This window comes from Ictidomys tridecemlineatus, chromosome 4, assembly GCF_052094955.1.
Source record: "Ictidomys tridecemlineatus isolate mIctTri1 chromosome 4, mIctTri1.hap1, whole genome shotgun sequence".
In the NCBI taxonomy this organism is placed as follows: Eukaryota; Metazoa; Chordata; class Mammalia; order Rodentia; family Sciuridae; genus Ictidomys; species Ictidomys tridecemlineatus.
The window spans coordinates 6,524,910-6,550,925 of record NC_135480.1 but is presented as its reverse complement, the minus strand read 5'-3'; the positions used below and the strand labels follow the sequence as shown (position 1 = coordinate 6,550,925).

At 51.8% G+C, this 26,016-nt stretch overlaps 1 protein-coding gene across 4 annotated transcripts; it reads left to right on the top strand.

The window, feature by feature from the left end:
* The first annotated feature begins 4,872 nt into the window (after positions 1–4,872).
* Positions 4,873–21,553, top strand: Npas4 (neuronal PAS domain protein 4). Of its 4 annotated transcripts, none has more exons than XM_078045542.1 (9): positions 4,873–6,534; positions 8,138–16,326; positions 17,040–17,191; positions 17,367–17,469; positions 17,584–17,857; positions 18,038–18,147; positions 18,467–18,602; positions 18,722–20,151; positions 20,811–21,553. In XM_078045542.1, exons 2-9 carry the CDS (start codon positions 16,152–16,154, stop codon positions 20,837–20,839), a joined length of 2,409 nt encoding a protein of 802 aa, XP_077901668.1. In that variant the 5' UTR covers positions 4,873–6,534; positions 8,138–16,151; the 3' UTR covers positions 20,840–21,553. The 4 variants fall into 4 exon arrangements, with proteins under 4 accessions (XP_077901668.1, XP_077901666.1, XP_077901667.1 ...); XM_078045540.1 differs by having other exon boundaries at positions 7,892–16,326; XM_078045541.1 differs by lacking the exon at positions 4,873–6,534 and adding an exon at positions 6,553–8,032.
* Positions 21,554–26,016: the final 4,463 nt, after the last annotated feature.

Below are 26,016 nucleotides of genomic sequence, written 5' to 3'. Positions count from 1 at the left end.
TCCTCCTTCACCAGCCTCCCACGCCACTGGGAGGCATGGGAGGCACTGTGGCATGTACCGCCACACCAGGCTCAGCATAGACATTTGTTGAATGGGTGAGCAGTGTTTTCCCATTGTATGCAGCAGGCCTGGCTTTGTTTCCTGTTTCCTGTGGCAGTCCATGGGCATCCTTCTGTATGCTTGAAATCCAGTACCGCCAGGATGCCCCGTCACGTCACGTGATCGCCGCCCTCCTCTGGGACATGCCATGTTTTTCAATCTCTGAGTTATTTTTATATAAGTAAAGATCATTCTTTATTTTAGAAAAGTGTGAAATTATTTATTCTCATGTTTTCCTATTGCATTATTTTCTGACTTCTTCATGGGGAATCCCAGTTATGTTGGAATTTATTTATTATTTTCTCTATATTCATTTTACATCATTTCTTCCTTTTTTCAGGAATGGACAGCTTATTCACCTTCTAGCCAATGAGGAAGGATTTTGGGGGAGAGAATTGGTCAGGGTCCCAACAGAAAGCAAATGACCTTCAAACTGGAAGAACAGGGTTATCAACAAATGCGTGGGTTTAGAGAGACAAAGGCCTGACCAGCAATGGAGGGGGCCCTCGCCACATCTAGGCCTCAACCCACAGAGGGCACTACCTGGAGAGATGCCTGATAGGGGACCGGCCCCAACCCATGGCAAACCAGCAGAGGTAGAGCCAGGTGGCTGGATACCTCCATCTCACTTTCCACCTGCCACATTGGCCATATTACCTGCCAACAAAATGGTGGGGCAGCCCACTGCCGCCATTGCACAGATGGCCTGCTTCCAGGGTGGAGCAAGGTGGAGGAGGGAAAAGGAAAATATCCAGTAATGGTGATTCTTGGTGGGGGAAGTTCCCTCTGTTTTAAGAAAGAGACCCAGGAATAGAAAGACCTGCTCTCTCTTCTTCCTTCGGATGTTGCCATACAAGGTCACAAGGCTTGCTCCCTTCCAAAGGGTGGACACACGCCAAACCCAGCTGAACAGACAGATGTAACAAAACCCTAAATCAACTGGCCTTCTTATGATTTCCCCATGTGAGAGATACTACATTTGAGTATTTTTAAGTCTCTTCAAGATGGTTTTCTGTTACTTGCAGCTAAACTCAGGTGCATGATGCGATGAGCTGAATGGAGAGGCAGTCTAGCTGCCACCCAGATGTCTAGGGATTCAATTTTCTCTGTGTGTGGGTAGCAGTTGTGAAGACTGATCATAAAAATCCAGAAACTGTTTAAAATCTGTTGGGAAATACTAATGCTAGGGAAGATGGAATAATGATCCTGTTGTCAACCAAAGTCTGAGCAGCCGGAATTCACTGTCACAGTAATCAGCTGTCATAGGGAAACTCATGAAGCCTGTGTTAGGTTAATTGTACTCGTGGACCCAATTATTGCCTTCCTGAACCTGCGCCATTCGCCTTGTGGCTCTGGAGTCTTATCCCACTCTGAATCTGAGCTGACCCTGTGGCATGTGTGATCAACAGAACTTGGAGGCAGTGACACTGTGTCAATCTTATACCTTAACTCCATGTGGACAAGCTGTGACTCAAGCTCTACTGGAGGAAGATAGACTCCATGGAGGAGAACCCAACAGTCCCATTCCAGACTATGCTGAAATAGCCTGCTGACCCCCAACAGGTGAGAGACTGCAACCAAGATCAGCAGAGTTGCCTACCCAAGTCCCAGCTGACCATAGTACATTAAGTAAACATGTCTGGGACCAGAAGAACTGCCCAGCAGATACACAGACTTGCATGCAATAATAAATTGTTAGTATTTTAATCTCCTGTGTTTGAGGATTGTTTGTTACAAAGCCATAGCTAACTGATACTGGACCTTAAGGACTAACAGACTTGCATGGGTACAATGCCACAAAGATTAACTCAACTGACTGTAGGAAAAATATGGAAACACTTATCTTCAACCAGTAGCCTACCTACACCATGCAAAATAGCATTGGCTTGTAAGAATGTACTAGGGATAGCTCCAAGAGAAAATGCTCATGAAATGGTTCTCAGACCTGCTTGGTAGGAAGTAGAATTAGCTAGCCATGGAAGGCCACAGCTCTGAGGTCACATCCCTGTGTCCCTCCCCTTCCAGTGTGATGTTAAAACCTTGAGCACGGAGTACATCTCTGGCAGCCCCTGAGGGACAGATGGAGGATGGATGGGAATTACACATGGACTCATAACCAGACCGTGAACTGGTGTCTAGGCAGGGAAATTACCAACCGATCCCACACTGTAGCAGCCTTGGGGACATCCTGGAGCCATGGTCATTGCAGAGGACACTAACATTGGCAGGCAGAGGTGGTCCGGATGGTACCTTTAAACACAGCTCTTGCAAGGGAGACTCTGTAGTTAGCAGGAAACAATCTAGTATCATCTAGTAGCTGAAGGAAATGGTAGGAAAGTGTTAAGAAAGGCCACCTGGGGACACGTCCAGGGAGTCTAGATGAAGGTCACCTCTGGATGGATTTCTCCAGCCCTTGAAGCATTGCCAGAATGACAACAAATCCTACCAAGAAGGGAACACAGAAGAGCCATCCACGATGAGAAAAGGTGACAACTGAGTTGGCATTCTCTTTGGTGGGGCAAGATGGCCACTGACGGACTTTGGAAGTCCAGGATCTGGTAAGTGTATTTAGTGTCACATGGGGGGGACCAACATGCCCCATAGCTGATGGTTCACTGAAAATTTCCCCAAACTCTAAGCCACACTGGCAGCTGTGTCTTTACCTGGAGCTTTATAAATGGTGACCACAAGCCCCTTGGATTTCCTTTGATGATTTTGCAACAGAACCCCTGGTGTCCCCCAGCACATTAGTTTAGAATAGCAGAAAAGAAAGCAGCCATGACAGAGGCATATGTTTTGAATTGCCACTTAAAAACAGCAACTCGGTAACAAAATCAAAACCAAATGTGGGGGCTGGGGGTGTGGCTCAGCGGTAGAGTGCTCATCTAGCATGCACAAGGCCCTGGGTTCCATCCTCAGTACCACATAAAAATAAATAAATAAAATAAAGGTATTGTGTCCAACTACAACTAAAAAATAAATATTAAAAGAAAACATATGGCCAAAGTTTACAGCAAAACTGGGCAATAATGTACACTGGGTGCCCAACATACAAGCCAGTAAGAACAAACCACCAACAGCCCCCAGAGGCTTGCATGGAGTCAGCACCTCTGCAGGAAAACAAGGAAGCAGTAGACCCAAGAACTCACTGGGAAGTAGGGCAGGTAATTCAGGACGGCAAGTGGGAGGAGGCAGCATTTTTTCTCACTCTCACAGTAGATGAATGTTAGGGGTCCATCATAAGCAGGAAGGTTCCATTTAAGACAGCAACACTAAATGTGGCACATGGCATAAGCAAAATTATACATATAGTCATTGAACCAGGGAAGACACTGGAGCGTCAGCTCCCGTGAACACTCAGCGCCCTCGGGGAGAGCAGGGACTTCCTTCCCCTCTCCTGGAGTGGCTTGCCAATGGAAGAGTGGCCCTCCAAGAGCTTCTTGCTCTCTCCTACTACTGAAGCGAAAACACCTTCATTCAGCTGCCTCATCCTAAAAATCCCTAGATCAGAGGTCTCCAGACCTGGACTTCATGTGTGGCTACCTGAAATCTCCAGCATTGCATTGCACTTCTCTGATTCTCCTTATTTGTTTGTTTTTGTACCAGGGATTGAACCCAGGGGCACTTAATCACTAAGCCACATTTTAATTTGTTTATTTTGAGACAGGATCTCACTAAATCGCTTAGGGCGTCACTAAGTTGCTGATGCTGGGCTTTTTTTTTTATCTTTTATTTGTAGATGAACACAACATCTCTATTCTGCTTATTTAGTTTTCTATGTGGTGCTGAGGATAGAACCCAGTGCCTCTTGCATGCTAGGCAAGCGCTCTACCACTGAGCCACAACCCCAGCCCGCTGAGGCTGGTTTTGAACTCGCAATCCTCCTGCCTCAGCCTCACAAGCCATTGGGATAAGAGGCATAAGCCACCTCACCCTTTGAAACGGGAATAATTTTAATGCGGCACTGTCCTATTTATCTTGAGAGACTGGGAGGGTGATCATTAGCGACCATGGGTGTGGAAGTGAGGGCGTCATGAGCGCTTTCCCGCTGTGATGATGAATTCAGATGGCCATTCTGTCCCTGCTGCTGTGGGATCCTAGGCAAGTCCCAGTTGGCCTCAGTTCTCCTCACCTGGAAAATGGTGTTCTGTATTATGGCGTTGCTCTAAGAGTGAAATGAATGACATGGGAAATGAGCTTAGTGGCCTCGGTGCCTGACGCTTCGCGAGCGCTCACTAAACGTTAACTGAGAATCGTTTAATGGTTTTCTTAATTAAAGCTCTAATACTATGAAGATTGTTGAATTCTCCTACGTTCTTCCCCCTCTAAGACGCCAGAGGGCGACATAGACAGCGGGACCCCCAGTCACTACACACCTGACGCAGCGCCTTCGTCGGCCACGCGGTGGCGCTAAGCCCCTGAATGTCTGTTTTCCCGCAGGTTTCGGGGAGCAGAGAGTTGACCCGGGAGAAGATGCGGGTAGAGGGGAGTCCTGGAAGACCAGGAGCCCTGATGGAAGGACCTGGGATCCCTGGGCTGAGTAGTTCAGGACACAGTAGGATCAGTGGACAATGAATGGTTCCTGCGGCCTTTATGAAAATGAGGGCTCCCCTTCCTCCCAGTCGGGTCTGCATCTTTCCCCGGGCCGGGGGGGGGGGGGGGGGGGGAGCGCGCTCCTCTGCTTGCTGCAGCTCATTCATCCGCGGCGCGGCACGCCGTTGCCATGGAGATGTGATGCAGACCGGGGGCGGGGGGAGGGAGGCCCCGGGTGACGTCCGCGCTCCTCGCAGCTCGTCTCCCGCGGCCTCCCAGTTCTTGCCTATTTTGGAAGAGAGCCGCAGCCCTTCTGCTGATGCGTGCGCGCTGGCGCCTTTTTAAGGCAACTGGCGGAGTGGTGGCTCCGCCAGAGCCCGGGAGCTGCCCCCGCCCCCGGCCGCGAGCTCGGGCAGGCGGGCCGGGAAGACCCCGGCGCCATCTCCCCCCACCCCCATCCTAGCGCCCTCCACCACTATGGGGACATTCAACCAAGGAGTGAGGAGGTCCTGCCCTTGCCCCTCGCCCTACCCCACCTCCCAAACAGGGGAGACTCCTGTAGGAACCTTGGAAGGACACAAGATGCCAGGCCTAGCGCGCTTGGGGATCCTCTGGACAAGGCCACAGTGACATCGGCAGGTGAGGATTTTGCTGCCCTCTGGGCGTCCCTTCAGCTTCCAGCCTTAGTCTTTTTCTCTTTGGACTCAGTCTAGAGACAGATTAGGATCTCAGGAAGGCTCAGTCCTCTTGTTAAACTGAAAGGGAAACTGAGGCTTAGAGGTTAGTGATTGACCAGGGTCAGGGGCCAGAGCCGAGGAGCCAAACAGCTCTGCCCAGCCCTGGCTGCCTCTTCCTCCCCGGCACAGCACAGATCCTAAGTGGGCGCCCTGGATCAATGATCACTCTGGACAAGCTTTTGGATCCCTCGGACTCCATGATCAACCATCCAAGTTGCTGCTTACAAATGTCTGCTTCCATTGAAGGTTTCCTGTAGTCATCAGCTTTCTGGAACTTTCTGAAATCAAACCTTTTTCAGAGTGCCGGCAAGTGCTGGTTGGCTTCGGAATGGAGATGTGGCCTGCTGAGCACTGGCAGGGCTCCCCAGAGCTATGTGGACCCAGGCCCTGGGACCCCCTGCCCGTTCCTGATGGCATCTGTACTCTCCCTCCAGCACCTGAGGAGGTGTTTGACAGGGACCCACCGAAGACAGCATGAAATGCTTGACAATTCCCAAGGAGCCGTGGAGCCGTGGAGGCTCCAGAAACTTCCAGGCCCCACTCTGCCACTCTGGTCCAGTATTGGGACCCAGAAGTGGATCAGATCCAGCCCAGCACTTGTGGGCTCCAAGTTTAGCAAAGGAGAGAGTTTCATGCTCTGGAACAGTTTGCCTTGGAGTCTTGAATGGCACTTCCCGGGAGGGCACAGACTTCAATGCACAGAAGGGGAAACTGAGGCAGCCCTCAGAAAGACACAATTTGCCAAGGTCACACGGCAAATCATTGTGTTTTTTTCCTGAGGCTAGGACCCACAACTTTGCATTCTGGCCCCAGGCTCTTTCTCTGAACTTTAACCCCAGAGGCCAGCCTTTGAGACATGTACAAGGTCACCGTATTATGAGCCAAAGACCTGGTTCAGAATCCACCTCCCCCAAGTATGACTGTGTCACTTGGGTCACTTCACTGTCTGCACTAGGCCTCTGTCCCCCAAGACAGATGGCCTCTAAATAGCCCTGGCTCTAATTGTGGCTGGCTATAGGTCACTGCCGAGGGGGCTTTCTCCCACCACTGACGCTAAGAAATGCTGGAGATGGTGGTTGCTTCAGCCACAGGCTGTGCGGGCCACTCTGAGGATGACCTGGGGGTCAGCTTTGCACACTTCGGACCCCATCGGACCCCTCCAATGGTGAGTCCCCCGATGAACTTGGCACCAAACTGTGTGAATGGCCCTAGATAGGTTGGGTTTAAAGAATGGAAAAGCAGGTCAGTATTGTACTTGCTGCCTCCCGGTCTACGCGGGCCCGATCTCCAGGGACCTGAGGTGAGCCTGCTCATCCAGTGCTCAGAACTTGGTCCTCTGGGAGACTACAGACCCCAGGGGACATGGGCTCATGCCCATCGGAAACTGAGTCTCAGGGTTGGAGCATTCCCTTTCCAGATCCTGAAGGTGCTGGGCTAGGTGGGACCTGGCTCAGAGATTCCCAGCGTGACAGAGTGGGACCCCCGTCCATTTTGCAAATAGGGAAATGGAGGTCCAGAGAACAGGGGGGCTTGCATGATCCCCAGAGGACTGGTGGCAAAACGAGGACCAGAATCCATGTCTCCTGATCCTCCTGTCCAGAACCGCTCCTCTGCATCGGACACAATCTGCTGACATCCACGCTGAGCTCACCTCCTCTTTTTCCCAGAGCTTTGAATCCTTGGCAGAGGGCGCCTCTGCACACCCCTGTCAGGTCTGGGCGATCGGGAGCTTTCCCTTCAACCAGATGGTTCTTTCCTCCGAAGCTTCCTGGTGTCCCCTCCCCGCCTACCCGGTGCTCATTCCTTCCTGGTTCCAGAAACTGCTCCGTCAACAGGCCACTGCTGCTCTTCCCTTTTTGCTGTAGTTCGGCCAGCTCTGCAGTTCTGGCACTCTTGGGGTGCAGATCCTCATCCTCCCTTGATTGAGGTCTCTCCTTGATTGCTCCGTGGGCTCCCCTCCTGCCTGTGGCCCAGGCCTACTCTTCACCTCTGATCCTCTGACCCTTATTCCCCATCCGTCTTTCCTGGGGTCCCCTGGACCATGCCCTGCAGACACCCTCCATGCTGGCCCAGGGCCAGTGGAAATAAGCAGCCCACACCTCAGAGGGGTGCTGTGAGGTTTATGGAGTTGGTACCTGCACCAGGTAAATAAGGCGCAGGAACATGCTGCGACGGTGAGTGCTCACATCTCCAGGTGCGCTCAGGTGAGATCATGGAAAGTCTCGAAGCTGGAGCCTGTGGCAGCCCAGGCAGCTGTGAATAGAAGGGGAGAGAGGAGAAGCAGCAGGAGGGGCTTTTGGTATGGGGCAGCAGTAGCTGGGATCCTGTGGGTTTCACCTGGGGGAGAGCATGTTCAGGTTGGCTTCTAGAGAACTAGCCAGGGGGCTCAGTTGCTGAATCCTGAAGGGTGTGTTGGGCTGAGCTGATTCTCCATCCCTGGACTTGGGGAGCACTATGGGGGGCACTGATGCCCAGGCCCAAGCCCTCAGGGTCACTTACCCTGTGTCCTTTGGCTTTCCCAGGACCCCACTGTCATCTCTGTCCTTTCTGCTGCAGCCCCCAGCGGGACCTACTCCATGTAGTTATCTCAGACCAAGCCCGGGACAGTGTGGCGAGGGCCGGCAGGTGCCAGCCCCTGCACCACTCTTGCTGAACCAGTCCAGGTTGGCTCTGCAGAATCTTGCTCAGAATCACATTTTTCAAGTTAACATCATAACAATACACGTTCCATCATCCAACACATGTTTTGCTCCTTTTCTATACATCAGGCTGTTCTCTAAGTGAGCTCACTGACTTCCTGCATCAAGCCCTCGACGCCAGTGCCATTGTTCTCCTCACATCCCTGCTGAACAGGAGGTAAACTGAGACACAAGAGGTTTCGTCACTTAGTTAAGTGTCTCAGACACTCAGCCCAGAGCCTGGTGCAGCCTCTGCCCCTTCTGCCTTGGGTCCTTCAGCCAGCCTCTCCTCTCCACGTAGACCATATCAACCCCTACTGCCTTCTGATGGCCCTTCAGACAGCCAAAGATGCCAACTCACCCTCTTAAGGTCCTCTCTTCTCTGAGATAAATATCTGCAGTCTTCCATCTTTTAGACTTTTTTTAAAAAAATAAATATTTATGTGCTTCTTGCTTCATGCCGGGGAGTTGATGGTGAGCAGAGCAGACCATTCCCTCCAGGTGGCTACAGAAGATCAGCTCACCTCTGGAAAACAGTGCAAAGTTACTATGGCAACAAGAGCTGGGAGAGGTGCAGGGTGCCTAGGAACCTGTGACTGAGGATTTGGCTTAGGAAAATCAGGGAAGGCTTTCTGGAGGAGGTGATGTTTGAGGTGAGACATCAGGAAAATGAGATGAACCAGGCCCAGGGGATGGCAAATGCCACCCCCACAGAGGGCAGAGAATATGCAAAGACAGCTCCTGGAGGGCAGCAGGGCAGCAGGGCCCAGGCTGGAAGAAACTGCCTGGAAGAAACTGGAGACGCAGATATGGCAGGCTGCAGACTTGGGGGAGGTCTGGGTCCCTCCTCAAAGGTCCTGGCCGTGCCTCTGCTCAAGGCTGGGCATCTCAGTACCGTCCCAGCACAGCTGGAGCCACACCTGGTCCACACAGGGGCTGCCCTCTGTGAACACACCCTTGACCTCCTTCGTGGCTGCCTGTCACTGTAGAGAGCCTTTTTCATGAGGCTGCACTCCCGGTCCCTCCCACCAAGCCCCCTGCCCAGCACAGCCCGGTCAGCCAGACACTCGCCCCCCAGCAGCTTGGCTCAAACATCTCCCACATGCCCCCCAACACCTTGCACACCTGCTTCACAGCAGTCTCCCCTCGACGGTGAGATGGGGTCCGCTCTCCCTCACCAGCTTGGAGGCTCCATAAGCTCAAGGCCAGGCCCGTTTCACCTTGTCACATCACCACAGAGGCTGCCCCCACTCAGCCCTCAGGGAGCACCTGTGACCTCCTCACCGGGCCCCTCTCCATGTCCGGCCAGTGCCAGGTGCTGGGGATATGGAAAGCAGCCGTAGATGCTGGTGGGGATGCAGTCAGGTGAACAGGGGACGACACTGCAGCGTGTGGGAGGCATGGGGTCCCTGCTGTGAACTGGTTTGGGTTTTGTTCTTGGTTTTGAGGGCCCATCTTCCTTCTCTTCTGGGCACAGGTGCCGCTCCTCCCTCTACTCCCGAGTCCTCCCCTCTCAGCCTTGCCCGAAGGTCAGCATCTTTTCCCACTGGGCTCCGCTCACCCCCTGCCACCCTTTGTATGGCTCCAGGTCCCTCATGGTCCCCGCTCAGCCTGCTCCCGGTCCCTGACCATTTCAATGCGTGTTTGCCGCACCCTCCCTCTTCACACGAGATTTGTTGATTTCATAACCATAAATAGATAAAATGTTCTGAATGCTTCCTTCCATGTGCTAGTAGGATTGAGGGAGTGATAGCATCATGAAAAGGCCTTAGGAGACAGAGAACAGCCTGCCAGGAGGCGCCGGAGACAGCCACCAGAGAACCAGCTCCACAGGAGGTTTATGTTTTCCCTTCACAGACATGGGGCCTGGGGAGCGGGCTAGAAGACCTGTCAGAAGACCTTTGCAAGGATTCAAATCCACCAATTCAAAAGAAAAATCTAACAAGACTGATCCAGTTAAAGATAAAACAGAAAAAAGAGAAGTGGGGAAACCTGGCTTCTAATTCTGGATCTATCTCCTTCTAGCTGTGTGACTCTGGACAAGTTATTTGACCTCTCTGAGCAGGTGTGCGGAGATTCTTCCCCTGGGTTAGTTTAGAGGCTTCAGAAGGCCTGGGATCCCACACTGCTGTCATTTTCCTTTCTGACAATAACTTGATCACCAATGTGGGATAAATCCCTCTTCCCGAAATGCAGTCCTGAGGGCTGGAGTTGGGACAGGGTGGAATGCAGTACCCTGCCTCTTCAATACCAGCTCCAGTTCATGTTGCCATGGGAACAGATGGGGAGCACCACTCCAGCCTGGGGAAGCCTCATCTGCACACCCACAAAGGGGGCTAGGCGTTGATGGGAGCCTATCCCATAGGGCTTCCCAACCTCTCCTCCCGCAACATGTACATAAGGAGCATTACTTCTCCAGGAACTTGGAAGAGTAAAGGGAGAGGAAATGATGGTTTGGTAAGCTCCAGGTTCAGAGAGTTTTCTGGGTGAGAAAGAGGGAAAAAGTGGAGATCTTCTTGGGTGAGCTCACCTTCTACTCTAAGGATGGCCAACTTTTTCTGTAATGAGTCAGATAGTAAATATTTGGGGTTTTGGGGGCGTATGGTCTGTGTTGCAGCTACTCAGCCCCGCCATTGTGGTGTGAAAACAGCCACAGACAATAGGCAAATGAATGGATGTGACTGTGTTCCAATAAACCTTTATTGACATAAAGACCAAATGGGTCAATCTGGCATTTGGGCCATAGTGTCTAGGCTCCTGGTGTTCCACAGGGTGCAAGAGAATAAGCCTGGGTTGGGAAGTAGGAGCTGGGCTTAAGGTGCAGCATTGCCAGTGCCTGCTGTGTGACTTTGATTAAGTCATCGTCCACCTCTGATCCCTACTTTTATCATCTCTCAAATTAGCATAGTAATATGAGTCAGATTGGTCATGAGAGGTTGTCTAACAGATCAGTGACACTCTAAGAGTTTTCTTCCCTCTCCTCCATCACTTTGAGTAGAGTTGCACCCGTTGCCCACTCCACCCCCACCTGGCCATGCCCCTGCCTGCGAGGGTGGGGGCAGCCTGCCAGAGCGGGAGGTGTCTCTCACCAGAGTCAGATTCCTAGTCTTCCTTCCCAACCCCCAGCCCCGAGTGGCCCCATTTCTGCAGCAAGTCTAGCACAGGAAGAAACGAGGAATCCCTTCTCTCCATCTCCCAGCCATTTGGCAGGAGGCAACGGTTCACTTGAAGGAGCGATGTGGCTGCAGTGGCTGGTAGCCAGGGCTTGGAGAAGGCCTCTGAGATTCAGGCTGGGGCTGGAGTCAGGAGAGATGAGCTTCTGTGCTCCCCTAGAACATTCCTCTATGGCCCCAGTTTCCCTGGGGCTCAAATTAAACAGCCACAGCTGGAATCTAGGGAAGGGCACCGCCAGTGGTCTGGCGGATCTTGAGCTTGTCCACCTGTCTGTCCTGGTGCTGGCCTCCTTGCTAAACTTTTCATCCTCCCTGAAGCCCATCAAGTGATTCATTCATGTCCCTTCTCTCACTTTCTGTTCCTCTTCTCCCCCTCCTTGTCTTCCCTTCATCCTTTCTTTTCTTTCTCATGGACATATTTATCCAGAGAAAGACAAGATATATGCAGACAGCCCTCTGTCAAGATCTTTGCCCCAAATCTTCAGAAAACTGCCCAGGAGTCCCCATGCTCCGCCGAAGAACCAGATTTCCCCCCCCACCTTCCAACTCCTTCCCAGGAGTCATTCTCCTGGAAATCTCTGGAAATGGTACACCTCTTCTGTAATGGAGGTTGAGGTGTGATGTCCCCCTAGGTTCCCAATAAAGCTATGCAAGACAGAAGCAAGGAATCCTGTGGCCTGTTCTTGCTATAAAAAGGCCTTTTTCGGAAAAAATAATAAAGAAAGGAATCAGCCAATCCCTCCTCGATGCCATCACCTCTTCTTGGTGATTTTTCGGGGAAGGAGTGGGCGGGTTGCCATGGCAACAGATGCGAGCTCTGCTCAGTAAGGAAGGGACCTTGATATTTTTTTCTCTCATTCTCTCAGTTGTGTGTCTGTGTGTGTGTGTCTCTGTGTGTGTATGTGCGTGCTACACATGACTGTGCCCACACCAGGAATTTTTTTTAAGAACTAAAGAAAGCCCTTCTCTTCTCTCAGCTCCCCAAATATGGAGTGATGGAAAACCACTTACTCCTGCAGGCCAGGAAGGATCAGGATGGTTCCAGAGAAAGGGGAGTGTTCCCATGGGGCTGCCTTCCTCCATGTTTTTACTAGAAACTGCCTGTGACAAAGAGACCTTTGCACATGGTTGGGGGCTAAGGACTGGAAAGAAGGGAAGATGCTGGGTGGGGAGAAGAGAGCAAAGGATAAATGGTGCAAGAGACCAACAAGGGACATCAGAGAGAGCAACCAAGGTATACTGAGCCTAGGGATGCATGCAAGTCCACACACACCCTCAGATGCTAAGAGAGGGGACAGAGCAGACTCAGAGAGGGACACAAACACACACGGAGACACACAGGAAACTGTAAAAATAAATATACACAGGCACAAACATATAACTACAAGCAATATAGGAAGGTGGAGAGTTTTTGAAAAGATGCACATCGATGCAAGCCTAGGAAAATACACAAACGCACAGAGATAGACACACAGCTACAAAGACACATGCATACACATAGATACAGACCTACAGACATGTTTGGACAGACATGTTCAGATGCAGACACACAGGGATGTACAATCTCAATCTAGTGAGCAAACATTCATTCATATTCTCTCTCTCTCTCTCTCTCTCTCTCTCTCTCTCTCTCACTCACTCACTCACTCACACACACACACACACACACACACACACTCCCTCTCTTAAATTGCCCAAGCATCCTCCAGTAATAGTGCATAACTGGGGTTGCTGGTGCTCATCCAATAGGTTTGGCTAGGAGGCTCTCGCTCCCCCTCCCCCATTCTTTCTACATATTCACCCGAAGCCCCTCTCCCAATTCACTCCCTTGCCCACTTTCCAATAGCCCATGGGCTGTGATGCCCCCTCACAGGCTCCCAATTCTTAGTCTGTTCTGCTGCTGCTGCTGCTGCCTGCCGCTTGGGGGGAGAGTGGGTGACTCAGCCAGGCCAGGATGACTCACACTGACAGTATTTTTAGCAGCGGCCAGGAGCTCTCTAGCGTGCCAGCCGCCCCCCTCCTCCTGCTTGCTATTTCTGAACCGTCACTGGTGATATAAATAGCTCCTCTCCCACGGCCTGAAGCTGCTGCCAAGCTATTTTTGGTTCTGCACAGTTAAAAATAGTTTCACGGAGGTGGGAGGCAAGAGGAGTGGGAGCTGGCCTAGGGAGCGGAGACATCCAGAGCTTCTCAACTTGAATCACAGTGGGCGAACTAGGAGGAGCCCTCCTCCGCCCCCTCCCGTGTCCCTTTCTAGACCCTTCTTGCTTTCTAAAGCGCTTTCTCTCCAGCCCATTCTCCTGGAAAAATCCAAGGACTCTTCCCTCAAGCCCAATTCTCCTCCCTTGTTTACTCAACTCCCAGAGCCCAGGAATCTTGGCCCTTAGAGACCCCCACCCATTTACTCTCATAGAAGAAGGGGTCAGCTAAAGGGGGCTTCACCCTGAGGCCTGTGTGGACGCGAGCCCTGCTTCGCTGTTCCAGGTGGCCATAATCTGACTCTGTGGCAATGATTTCAGCACCGTGGACAGCGGTCAGGGCACCGTTCTTTCCTTGTGAATCTGCTCCTCCAACTGCTGCAGACTAGCGGGACCCAGTCAACAGACAGACCCCTCTTGTTACGGAGGAGCGCCACGAATGTCTCCCAGCCAGGACCTAAAACAACAGTAGGTGAAGAAAACAGGAGGCCTGCCCTGGGTTTTCATATGGAAAGGGAGTCCAAAGATAAGGGGAACAGAAGCTGGAGTGAGGGGTGAGTGGGGACATTGGTAGTTAGAGATGAAAAATGCAACCGAGACATACATCCTGAAGGGACCACCTCTCCATCATTCAGGCCCACAGAGTTGGAGACAGACTCCTGCACACCATTCCCCCACCTCAATTGTGCCACTGACCCTAGGACGGTTTGTGTGATGGCCCAATCTCTGCCAAAATAGCACAAGACCATCAGGACAGGGTCTCCACAGCCACAGACCCCTCTTCTAGGACATCCTTATCCTCAGTTGCCTCTTCTTCCTCCCATGCTGCCTGTCTTGCTACCACCCATTTCGATGAGGACTGGGAGTTTCTTGACCCCAAACATTTCTTCTTGGTGTCAAAGTTCATATCCACCCTTCCTGTGTGACTCTCTACAATCAGGCCAACCCCTCTCCCTCAATTTTCATGTGGTTTCATTTCCAGTATTCCATATACCCCCCCTTCTCCCCCAAATAACTTTTCAGATAAAAATGTCTTCTAGACCACTCCCTGTTCCCTTTATGGGATCCTGGGGTAAGAGGCAACCTATTTCCCCAGTGGACAGCAGTCATGTGGGGTGAATAGAGAAAGAAGATAGTAGGGATATAAAGCAAAGAAAGGCCACACGATGTGGACACGACCTGAGAACGAAAAAAAGACAGACGTGATGGAACAGAAGGGGAACCTTAGGGGGCTAGGGGGCGCATAAACCTAGAACAGGCTACCTAGCATGCAATAAGATTTTAAAAACTGAGGGTTGGGGGGTGGAGAGTTGAAGATGGAGAGACAGCAAGGAAGCTTAGAGCTGAAGCTGGGGAGAGGGTTGCAGGGAGGCGTGGAGGAGAGCCCGGCCGAGTTTAAGGGTCCCTGGTAGGTGCTGCAGTCGCGGAGGACCCAGTGCGGCCCCCTCACTTCCCCGCAGCCTCCCCCTCTTCCCTGCCGGAGCAGCGGGGGGGAGCTCGCGGAGCTGCGCGGAGGCCGCCAGGCCCCGCCCGCCGCGGCGGCTGCGGCAGAGGATTCCTGTCCTAATATGGAGCTGGGATTCCCCCGGCCCCGCCCCCGCCCCCCGGCCCGTGGGAGCGATCGAGGCTCCCCGCGGGCGGGGTAACCGCTCGCTTTGGGGGCCGGCAATGCGGCGGGGGGTTGGGGAGGCCCCTGGGTGAAGACCGCACTGTGCCCTGGGTCCCTGCCTCAGTTTCCCCCCATCAGCGACTAAGGTTAATTGATCGACAGAGAAACGAAGATTCATTGCAGACTGCAGCGGTGGTATTTCTAGTCTCGGCTGTGGGAAAATAGGACCAAGGCCGGACTCCACTGGCGCCTTTCCCACAGGACCCCCACCTTTCCATCCCATCCTAGGGACTTAGACCCCCGTGTAACTACCCCTGATAAATCGCCAAGGCGGAGGCTTGGGAAGGGGAAGGGAATATTAGTATATTAATTCTTTGAAAACGGACAAGGGAATCCCAGACTGAATAGACCCCAGGAAGGAATCCCAGGTGTGACCTATCCCCCAAAGGCCAGGGAAAGTCCGTGCCCTCCCACTTGTATGACCTTGACCTTTGCCTGGCAAATGATGAGGGGGATTTGCCAATGACCCCGTTCCTCCCCATTCCTTTATCTCCTTAAAATTCGCTGTCGGCATCAGCCCCTTCTTGCCCTCTACGCTCTCTTGCAGGGGTCTTCAGACCGCCCTGTCCTGTGCCCTGTCCCTTCCCCCAACACACTGGGAAACCTGAGTCCCCACACCCCCGTTTCAGGCTTTTCTAAGGCAGCGCCAGGCTCTGCTCAGCTCCCGCCAGCCGCGGCCCCCTCCGCAGCCTGTCTTCTCCCCCTTCTCCCGGCCCCCCTCCCGCTCTTGTTCAACGTCATGGGATGACGTTGGAAGCCGGGGAGGGAGGAGGAGCGCCCCCCCTCCCCAGTTAGCGGCTCCCGCTGCAGCTTGCTTAGCCCAGCCTCCCGCTTTCCCGCCCCCCCCCGTCTCTAAAACGAGCCCCCCACGCCTGGCAGGAGCTATATAAGGCGGAACGAGGCAGGCGAGGGGGGCAGCGCAGCCGAGCGGAGCCCAGGAGAGGAGAGAGAGCGCGAGAGCCGGAGCGAGAGACTGGGAAGCCAGGAGGAGGAAGCCGCCGGTGCGTCGGGACAGGAACGCAGGTGTTCGGAGCGCCGGAGCTGGAGCTCCACAGCCGGCAGTCATGTACCGCTCCACCAAGGGCGCCTCCAAGGCGCGCCGCGACCAGATCAACGCCGAGATCCGGAATCTCAAGGAGCTGCTACCGCTGGCCGAAGCGGACAAGGTCCGGCTGTCCTACCTGCACATTATGAGTCTTGCCTGCATCTACACTCGCAAGGGTGTCTTCTTCGCTGGAGGTGAGCAACCTGGGGCTAGCTACGGAGACCCAAACTGGCGGGCACCGGGGACAGTGGATCTGAGGGAACTCGCTGGGACTGCTGCATGTCTAAGGCAGCATGTTGGCGAGCTAAGGAGAGAAGGGACTGGAGGGACTCGGAGGACTCGGGACTTCCTACTTCTCTTCCTGAGCTCTGTCGTCCAGACCTCACTTTAGTTTGGGATGAGGGTTAGAGAGCCTGAATGGTGTCCCTAGAACCAAATTTAGGGAAGGAGAAAAGCCAGGTCAGAGCACCCCGGGAATCCGGTGAGGGAAGCCTGGGAAGTTGTAGGGACGGAGACGCCAAAGCCTAGAGGAAGGGCAGCTGCAGTTTGCCACTCTGAAGGGCTCTACTGATGGCTCTGGGGCGCTGTCCGCGGTGCTGACCGCAACGATTGCATGTGAGGCGCTGTCTGCGGTGCTGAACCCAAGTCCACTTGGGAGCTCTGTCCACGGTGCTGACATCCAGGGCCGCTGAGGCTCCGGGACCCGCTCAGAAGCGTGAGGGCTCGCTGGCTGGGGAGTTCCAGCAACAGGTCCGCTGGCCAAAAGCTGCGGACAGCGGGTCAACAGGTGTTTGCAGAGGCAGGCTATGAGAAATTCCTCTGGCTTCTCTGAAACTCACCGAGCCTTCCTCACTTCTGCTTTGCGTTCCAGTCGTATCTTGACTCACCATGTCTTCTCATCCCACAGGCACTCCTCTGGCTGGCCCCACAGGGCTTCTCTCAGCTCAAGAGCTTGAAGACATCGTAGCAGCACTGCCTGGATTTCTGCTTGTTTTTACAGCTGAGGGGAAGTTGCTATACCTGTCTGAGAGTGTGAGCGAGCATCTGGGACACTCGATGGTGAGTACTGAGAGTGTCTTCAGCTCAGACTTGGGGTGTGAATTATGTACAATGAGCTTTCTACTCCTGAGAAACTGAGAGTTATCAGAGAGGGAGGGATCCTGCACTGGAAGATGCTATGGGCCAAAGATTGTCTCTTGCTGTCTTCACTAATAGTCATCTTTCTTTCCTTCAGGTGGACTTGGTTGCCCAGGGTGACAGTATCTACGACATCATTGACCCAGCTGACCACCTCACTGTGCGTCAGCAACTCACCCTGCCCTCTGCTCTGGACACTGGTAAGAACTGCCTTCTTCCTTCAGTCCAGTCTCCCTCTGCTCCCCTGTTCCACCCCATTGACCATCTTTCTCAGCCACCCACACTCTTAATATTTTTTTTCCTTATCCATCTAGATCGTCTCTTCCGTTGCCACTTCAACACCTCCAAATCTCTTCGGCGCCAGAGCGCAGGCAACAAACTGGTGCTTATTCGAGGCCGATTCCATGCTCACCCACCTGGGGCCTACTGGGCAGGAAATCCTGTGTTCACTGCCTTCTGTGCCCCACTGGAGCCAAGACCCCGCCCTGGCCCTGGCCCTGGCCCTGGCCCTGGCCCTGCCTCACTCTTCCTGGCCATGTTCCAGAGCCGGCATGCTAAAGACCTCGCCCTACTGGACATATCTGAGAGGTAAGCGCAGAGTTCTCAAACCTCAGGAGGAAGGCAGGCCAGAGATGATGGGACCCTAGATTCTGGAGTCAGGGGCAGGGAAGATGGGATTTAGTGGGCAGAGAACCTGGGAGGGAGTGAGGTGCATGTGTTCCAAGCAAGGAAAACACAAAGTTGAACTCACCCTTTCCACTTTCCCAGTGTCCTAATCTACCTGGGCTTTGAGCGCAGTGAACTGCTCTGTAAATCATGGTATGGACTGCTGCACCCTGAGGACCTGGCCCATGCTTCTGCTCAACACTACCGCCTATGTGAGTGTCCAGAGAGGCTGGGGACAAGACAGGGAGCTGGGAAAGGGGATAGGAGACCAGACCAATAATGGACTATGGTCAAGGCTGATGTTGGGGAGGTACCAGAGTAAACCTCAGGGTGAAGGGTCAAGGCGAGAATAGAACCAAGCTGGGGAACTCTGAGTGTCAAGGTCAAGGTGGGGAGTGAGAGGTGCAGGTTAGGGTAGTCAGAAAAGAAGTTGTTGGGCTCCTTCAATTCAGTGGAGAAATGAGCAAGGTGGGAGTTTAGGTGGTGTCACCTGGTGGGTATCCTAACCCTGCATCTCTTCTTTCTCCCCAGTGGCTGAGAGTGGAGATATTCAAGCAGAGATGGTCGTGAGACTCCAGGCCAAGAATGGAGGCTGGGCGTGGATTTACTGCCTATTATACTCAGAAGGTCCAGAAGGCCCTATCACTGCCAATAACTACCCAATCAGGTGAGCTGCAAAGACAGGGCCCTGGGGGGCAGCCAAGGTCTGTATGGAAGAGATGCAAATCAGAGAACGGCTCTGGGAATGGACACCAAACCCTTATGGCTGCCTCTTCTCTTCTCCAGTGACTCGGAAGCCTGGAGCCTCCGCCAGCAGCTGAACTCTGAAGATACCCAGGCAGCTTATGTCTTGGGCACCCCGACTATGCTGCCCTCATTTCCTGAGAACATCCTCTCCCAGGAGCAGTGTTCTAACCCACTCTTTACCCCACCCCTGGGGGCTCCCAGAAGCACTGGTTTCCCAAACACTCCTGGACTAGGTGTTGTCTCAGCATCAGAAGAGCTTCCTCGACCACCTAAAGAGCTGGATTTCAGTTATCTGCCATTCCCTTCTGGGCCTGAGCCTTCTCTCCATGCAGAACTGAGCAAAGATCTTGTGTGTACCCCACCCTACACACCCCACCAGCCAGGAGGCTGTGCCTTCCTCTTCAGCCTCCATGAGCCCTTCCAGACCCATCTGCCTGCCCCATCCAGCTCACTCCAAGAACAGCTGACTCCAAACACTGCAACCTTCTCTGATCAGTTGACACCCAGCAGCGCTACCTTCCCAGATCCACTAACCAGCCCACTCCCAGGCCAGTTGACCGAAACCTCAGCCAGAAGCTATGAAGACCAACTGACTCCCTGCACCTCTACCTTCCCAGACCAGCTGCTTCCCAGCACTGCCACCTTCCCAGAGCCTCTGAGCAGCCCTTCCCATGAGCAGCTGACTCCTCCCAGCACAGCATTCCAAGCACCCCTGAACAGCCCCAGCCAAACTTTCCCAGAGCAGCTGAGTCCCAATCCCACCAAGACTTACTTCGCCCAGGAGGGATGCAGTTTTCTCTATGAGAAGTTGCCCCCAAGTCCTAGCAGCCCTGGTAATGGGGACTGCACACTCCTGGCCCTGGCTCAGCTCCGGGGCCCCTTGTCTGTGGACGTCCCCCTGGTGCCTGAAGGCCTGCTCACACCAGAGGCCTCTCCAGTCAAGCAGAGTTTCTTCCACTACTCTGAGAAGGAGCAAAATGAGATTGACCGTCTCATCCAGCAGATCAGCCAGTTGGCTCAGGGCATGGACAGGCCCTTCTCAGCTGAGGCTGGCACTGGGGGACTGGAGCCACTTGGAGGACTGGAGCCCCTGGACTCCAACCTGTCCCTGTCGGGGGCCGGCCCCCCTGTGCTCAGCCTGGACCTGAAACCCTGGAAATGCCAGGAGCTGGACTTTCTGGCTGACCCTGATAACATATTCCTGGAAGAGACGCCCGTGGAAGACATCTTCATGGATCTCTCTACTCCAGACCCCAATGGGGATTGGGATTCAGGGGATCCTGAGGCAGAGGGCCCGGGAGGGGCCCCATCGCCTTGCAACAACCTGTCCCCAGAAGACCACAGCTTCCTGGAGGACCTGGCCACCTATGAAACCGCCTTTGAGACAGGTGTCTCAGCATTCCCCTACGATGGGTTTACTGATGAGTTGCATCAACTCCAGAGCCAAGCTCAAGACAGCTTCCATGAAGGTGAGTGCAGCCCAAAATATCAAGAATACGTCCCTGTCCTTCCAATGAGATTCAGGGTAGGCTTGGGGGAATCCGTTCCCCTCTCTATATATTAATTTTGCTAAAGGTACCAGCGAGAGTAAGAAAAAAACATTAAAATATTAATATGTAAGTTTTTGATCAGTGATGTGGCAGGCAGGGCCTGGGGATTGATGGCTGTAGAATCCTTTGGGAAGGTGTATGCTTCCTAACTCGGAGATGCCACCCCAGTTTACAAGTGAAGACAATCAGTGTCCCAGAGTAAAGAAACTGTCCTTAGGCCACATAAACATGGCTGAAAATTGATTCGAGTTCTGTCGATTGAGTTCTATCCCTAAAGGGGATGCCGAACAACAGTTTGTAGAAATTGAGGAAAGAAAGAGGATGAGGCTGAGCCCCTGGCTCCATCACTGTTAGTTCCCTGCTATGGCCCCATCATTTCCAAAACTACAACCACAGTTTCACGCCATCTGGACAAATTTCCTCTTGTCTGCTGAGCTTAGATGATTTGGTCATTGAGCCAACATATTTGACACCCATCCTATATACCAACGCTGTGCCACACTCTCAACCCTAGGATGCTCTTTTCTAATAGGCCTGACTGACTCTCTCCCTCCCTCTCTCTCTCTCTCTCTCTACAGATGGAAGTGGAGGGGAACCAACGTTTTGAATAAGTCTGTGACTTAACGTCGTCAAGTATGGCATATTGTCATCAAGACGTGGAGCCGCTCTCCACCCCCCCGGGACTGTTGGGGGGATTCTGGGGGCCAGAGGGGGATATATCTAATTTCCCAGGCCCTGAGAGATTTGGGGGGGTGGTGGGAGGGCAAGGGAGGGGAGCTTCTTTTTAAACTCAAGAGACTTCGAGCGATCCCAGTTTCCATTTCAATCTGTATTCACTCGTAGTGAGTTTCCTTGAATGCGATTTCAAGCGGAGAATGGGGGAGTCTCACTTCCCCCCGCGCTGCCCCATGGGCCTGGGCCAGTTCTCCACTCCTAGGGGCCAAGCCACCCCTGGGCCTTCGTGGGGGAAAGGCAGGGCCCACCTGGGCCAGCCTGTGCCCTGAGGGGCTCTTGACACCCACGTAGAATTCTCTACACACCAGTAACGGGATTTCAATTCCGATGGACTCCGCCGCCCTGGCGGCCCTTCCTGTGACTTTTGCGCCCCGCGCCTGGGGTGGGGGGTGCGAAGAGACGCTACGTTCCTTTCCGATGGAGGAAGGCAGACCTGCCGTCACACGTGTGCTTGCACGAACGCGTGTACCTGGTGCGGGATCACCCGGCCGCCAGACCGCCTGGGCCTGCCCAGACGGCCACCTCGTGGTGCTGTGGTGACTTTGTAGCCAACTTTATAATAAAGTCCAGTTTGCCTTTTTGGTAATTCCAGTGTCATGACTGCTGTGAAAAAGGAAGGATGGGGAGTGAGAAAGTGGGGGGCTGGGGAAACCTGGGGTCAGGATATAAACTCTGGACCTGCTTGGGCCCTGCATTTCTCCATGCGTGCATACCGCCGTGGCCCTCTAATCTGCATGTATCCTGTGGCACCTGCAGTGCCAGGACCTGGAGCATTGGATGAAGCACACGCCACTCCCTGCCCTTGAGGTGCTTGGTGTCCCATCCTAGAGGATATTGGGTTCTCCTACCTGCTCCAAGCCTAGTGTTCACAGAGTGGGAGCCAACAAAGGGCCTGGGATAACCTGGGGATTCAGCCTGGCCTTGGTCCTAGACGTGGTTTTGACACTTTTGAACACGAGTTCTTTCTTCTCCTGGGCTTGTGTGCAAAGTGACATCCTTGTGAGACACTGGAAACGACAACCACCTCTGTTATCCTTTCATAGGGCTTTTGTCCAGCAAACACCTCCACATCCCTCAGTCACAGCAATAGGTCTTCTTTTCACTGAAAAGAAACCGAGGCTCATAGGCTAAAAGCAATTTGCCCCCACAGTTGCTGAGAGGCGAAGGTGGGCAACATACCCACATCAACCTCATCCCAGCCCTGGGTTTATTTTCTCTGCTTCCAAAGCCAGAGAACCACTGTCTCAAATTATCCCATCCCAGGTTTCCCAAGAAGGGCTGGCTTGGACTGGAGCAGGGGCCTCTCCGCCAAGCGCAGGATAAGAAACCCCTTCCTTTTGTCCCTTCTAGGTCTGTAAGCAGAGGGGAGCAGAACTCAATGGATCAAGAGAAGAAAGTTTCAAACATGCTGTTTTCCTCTAAGCTTGAAGGCCCCAAAGCCACAGGGTATAGCTGATGAGGGTCAAATGAAAATTAGGAGACAGAAAGACTTGGATTCAAATCTCAGCTACACCCATTATTTGCTAAGTGGGTCCCAAACCCCAGTTTCTTCACGGGTGAAGTGAGGTGATGAAAGATTCTTGTCTCCCAAAGATACTCTTAGGACTGGATGGGCTCTCTCTTGAAGCAGATAAACACAGGAAAAACTTAGTTGTTGAGTTAAACCAGAAGACAATGGCAATCTGAAGGCCTACAGAAGCCTCTTTCTCAAGGAAAGAAATATGACTCTAAGCTCCACACAGGGCAGGATTTCAGGAGCTGGGAAGACATCCATGAGAAATCCCCTAACCTTCCTCTCATTCCAAAACCTCTGGCTCTGGGGCCAGGTTCTCCAGAGGATCCCTTAGGTCCTAGGGACCTGTCACCCCTTTCCCTCCTTGGATGGGTCCTTGGGTATAACAGGAGGGTGGAGTCTTGCCCTCTACCTTTCTTGTACATCTGTTCTCCATCTTGGACAAAAGAACTGTATTGTCAGCCCAGAGAGGATCCTCTCTTAACTCTGCTCTATCCCTAGCACCAAGCACAGGCCAGCCCATAGCAGGTACACAGGAAAGTATTCTGAGAAGACAATTTCTGAAGATCTGTCCAAGGGTTTGAGTTGAAAATGCCAATTTCTGCTAGAGAAGTATTGTTCCTAAGTTCCCAGAGAACAAAGAGCTATAACTTTTAGCTTGGAATCTTAAGTGATCATGATCCAAGACACATTGGTGTTACATCTGAAAACTGACCTGGTCATTAAAAACAAGAAAAGTTGGAGGAGTTATCAAAGCCTAGAGGAACCTAAGAAAACATTATGAGGGAATGTAACATGGTATACTGAGGGAGAGAAAGTGTGCGAGTTAGCAAGGAAATCTGAATAAAGTCTGGAATTTTTTTAAATTTGTAGATGGACACAATACCTTTATTTTATTTATTTACTTTTTATGTGGTACTGAGGACCAAACCCAGTGCCTCACACTTGCTAGGCAAGTGCTCCACTACTTGCCCCAAGTCTGGAATTCTTGTTAATAAAAATGTGTCAGTATTGGCTCATCACTGTGACAAGTGTACCATATCAGATGTTAATAATAGGGGAATCTGGGTGTGGAGTGTCAGGGAGAACTCTGCTATTATCACAACTTCTCTGTAAGTCTAAATCTCTTCTCAAACAAAACGTTTTTGAAATGAAAATTTTGTGTGTATGAAAAAAAGAAACACTACCCTGGCATTTGGTGATAGTAGAGAATCTGTTCTGAGGAGAAGACTCCACGTTCACATCAAGAGATCCAGCCCACCTGGGCCAGAGCAGGAAAAAGATGAGGAGAACCAATGGCGCCACCTGCTGGAAGAAGCACCTGCTGCTGTTCCTTGTTGACTGGTCCCAGTGTCAGAGCACCAATTCCATCTTAGAACAGATGGGAAAACTGAGGCTGAGGGCCAGGAAAGGACTTGCCCAATGGCACTCCTAGAGAGGCTAAAGAAACCATATCTGACCCTGGGGGTAACTGCTGTCCTGGGAGCAGAATGAATAAGAAAAGGCTCAAGTTTGGGGTCATGAAGACTGAGCTCAAATCATAGCTCTGCCCTCTCATTTTCTCATGTGACACCCGTGTGTGCCAGGAGCCGGGAAACCGAAGACAGACACAGTCATAGAGCTCATACCCAGGTTGTGGGAAAACACAGCGAAAAGTAAAATGTCTAAAAGGAGAGGGCAGCATGTGGGGAAGAAAGAACCCGGGCCGAGTTCCGTGGTAGAATAACCAGTTCAAATGGGAGTGAGGTGACATTGAACTGAGACCCGGAAGACAAGAAAGAGGAAGAAGGTGCCAATCAAAGGAAAGTGGGAGGAAGGGCATTAAACAAGAGTGGATTTGACCTGTTTAAAGAATAGAAAGGAAGTCAGTGCCTGGATCACAGCAAGCAGGAGAAGTGATCAGAGGAGAGGAGAACTGTCGCTCCACGTTCAGGAGGAGTCCCGCCAAACCTCCTGCTCCTTTGTTGCAATTTCCACGGTTGTTAACTATTACTTTTGTATGTATGTGAATAATTGTCGTTAAACTTCCACCTCTGAAGGCAAGACCTGTGTCCATCACATTGACAACTATGTCCTCAGTACTGGTGGCTCTGAACATGCAAGCTCAGACAAACTGTTAGACAAACAACATTCATTAGAGCAGGGCATAGTGGTACATGCCTGTAATTGCAGCGCTCTGGAGGCTGAGGCAGGAGGATCATGAATTCAAAGCCAGTCTCAGCAACTTAACAAGACCCTAAGCAACTTAAGTGAGACCCTGGGGAATGTGGCTCGGTGGTTAAGCACCCCGGGTTCAATTCCCAGTACTAATAAACAAATATTCATTATAAGTAGTTTGTAATTTTTTGAAAATGCAATCAATAAAATACCCAACAGTTGAAGACTTAGTTAAATAAATTATGGTCACCAAGAAGACAGGATACAACAGGGCTGGGATTGTGGCTCAGAGGTGGAGTGCTCACCTAGCACTGGTGGGGCCCGGGTTCGATCCTCAGCACCACATAAAAATAAAGGCATTGTGTTGTGTCCATCTACACCTAAAAAATATTTTTTTTTTTAAAAGAAGAAAACAGGATACAAGCCTTCACTGAAATTGTTTTGGTGACAGAGCATGGTGGAGCGTGCCTATAGTCCTCAAACTTAGAAGGCTGAAACTGGAGTGTTCAAGGCCAATCTGGGCAACATAGGGAAAAAAAAAGAAGGCTGGTCCTGGTGGCTCACTCCTATAATCCCAGCAATGTGGGAGTCTGAGACAAGAGGATCACAAATTCAAGTCCAGCCTAGGAAACAGCAAGACTCTGTCTAAAAAAAAAAAAAAAAAAAAAAAACAACTGGGTGGGGGGCGGGGGGGAGGTGTTAGGGTTGTAGCTCAGTGGTAGAGTGCTTGCCTAGCACATGTGAGGCAGGGATTTGATTTTTAACACCACACAAAAATAAGTAAATTTTAAAAAGATACTGTGTCCATCTACAACTAAATAGATTATATATATATATATATATATATATATATATATATATATATATATATATATATATATATATATATAAATAACCTGGGGATGTAGCTCATTAGTAGAGTACCTTTGAGTTCAATTCCCAGTGACAAAGTTTGAGAAAGATAATTAGTAATGAGACATGTTCTAAATAATTGCTAAGTTAAAAGTAGACTACAGAGCTGGGGTTGTGGCTCAGCAGTAGAGTGCTCATCTAACATGTGTGAGGCCCTGGGTTCGATCCTCAGCACCACATAAAGATAAATAAATAAAGGTATTGTATCCATCTACAATTTAAAAATATATTTTTTTTAAAAAGTAGACTATAAGATGGGCACAGTGGTACACGTCTGTAATCTCAGCAGCTTGGGAGGCTGAGGCAGGAGGATCACAAATTCAAAGCCAGCCTCAGCAACTTAGGGAGACCCTGTCTCAAAAAATAAAATGGGCTGGGGATGTGGCTAGTGGTTAAGTGCCTTGGGTTCAATCTCTGGTACAAAAAAAAAGTTGACTACAGCTGGCTGTGACTATGGGCCCCTTTTT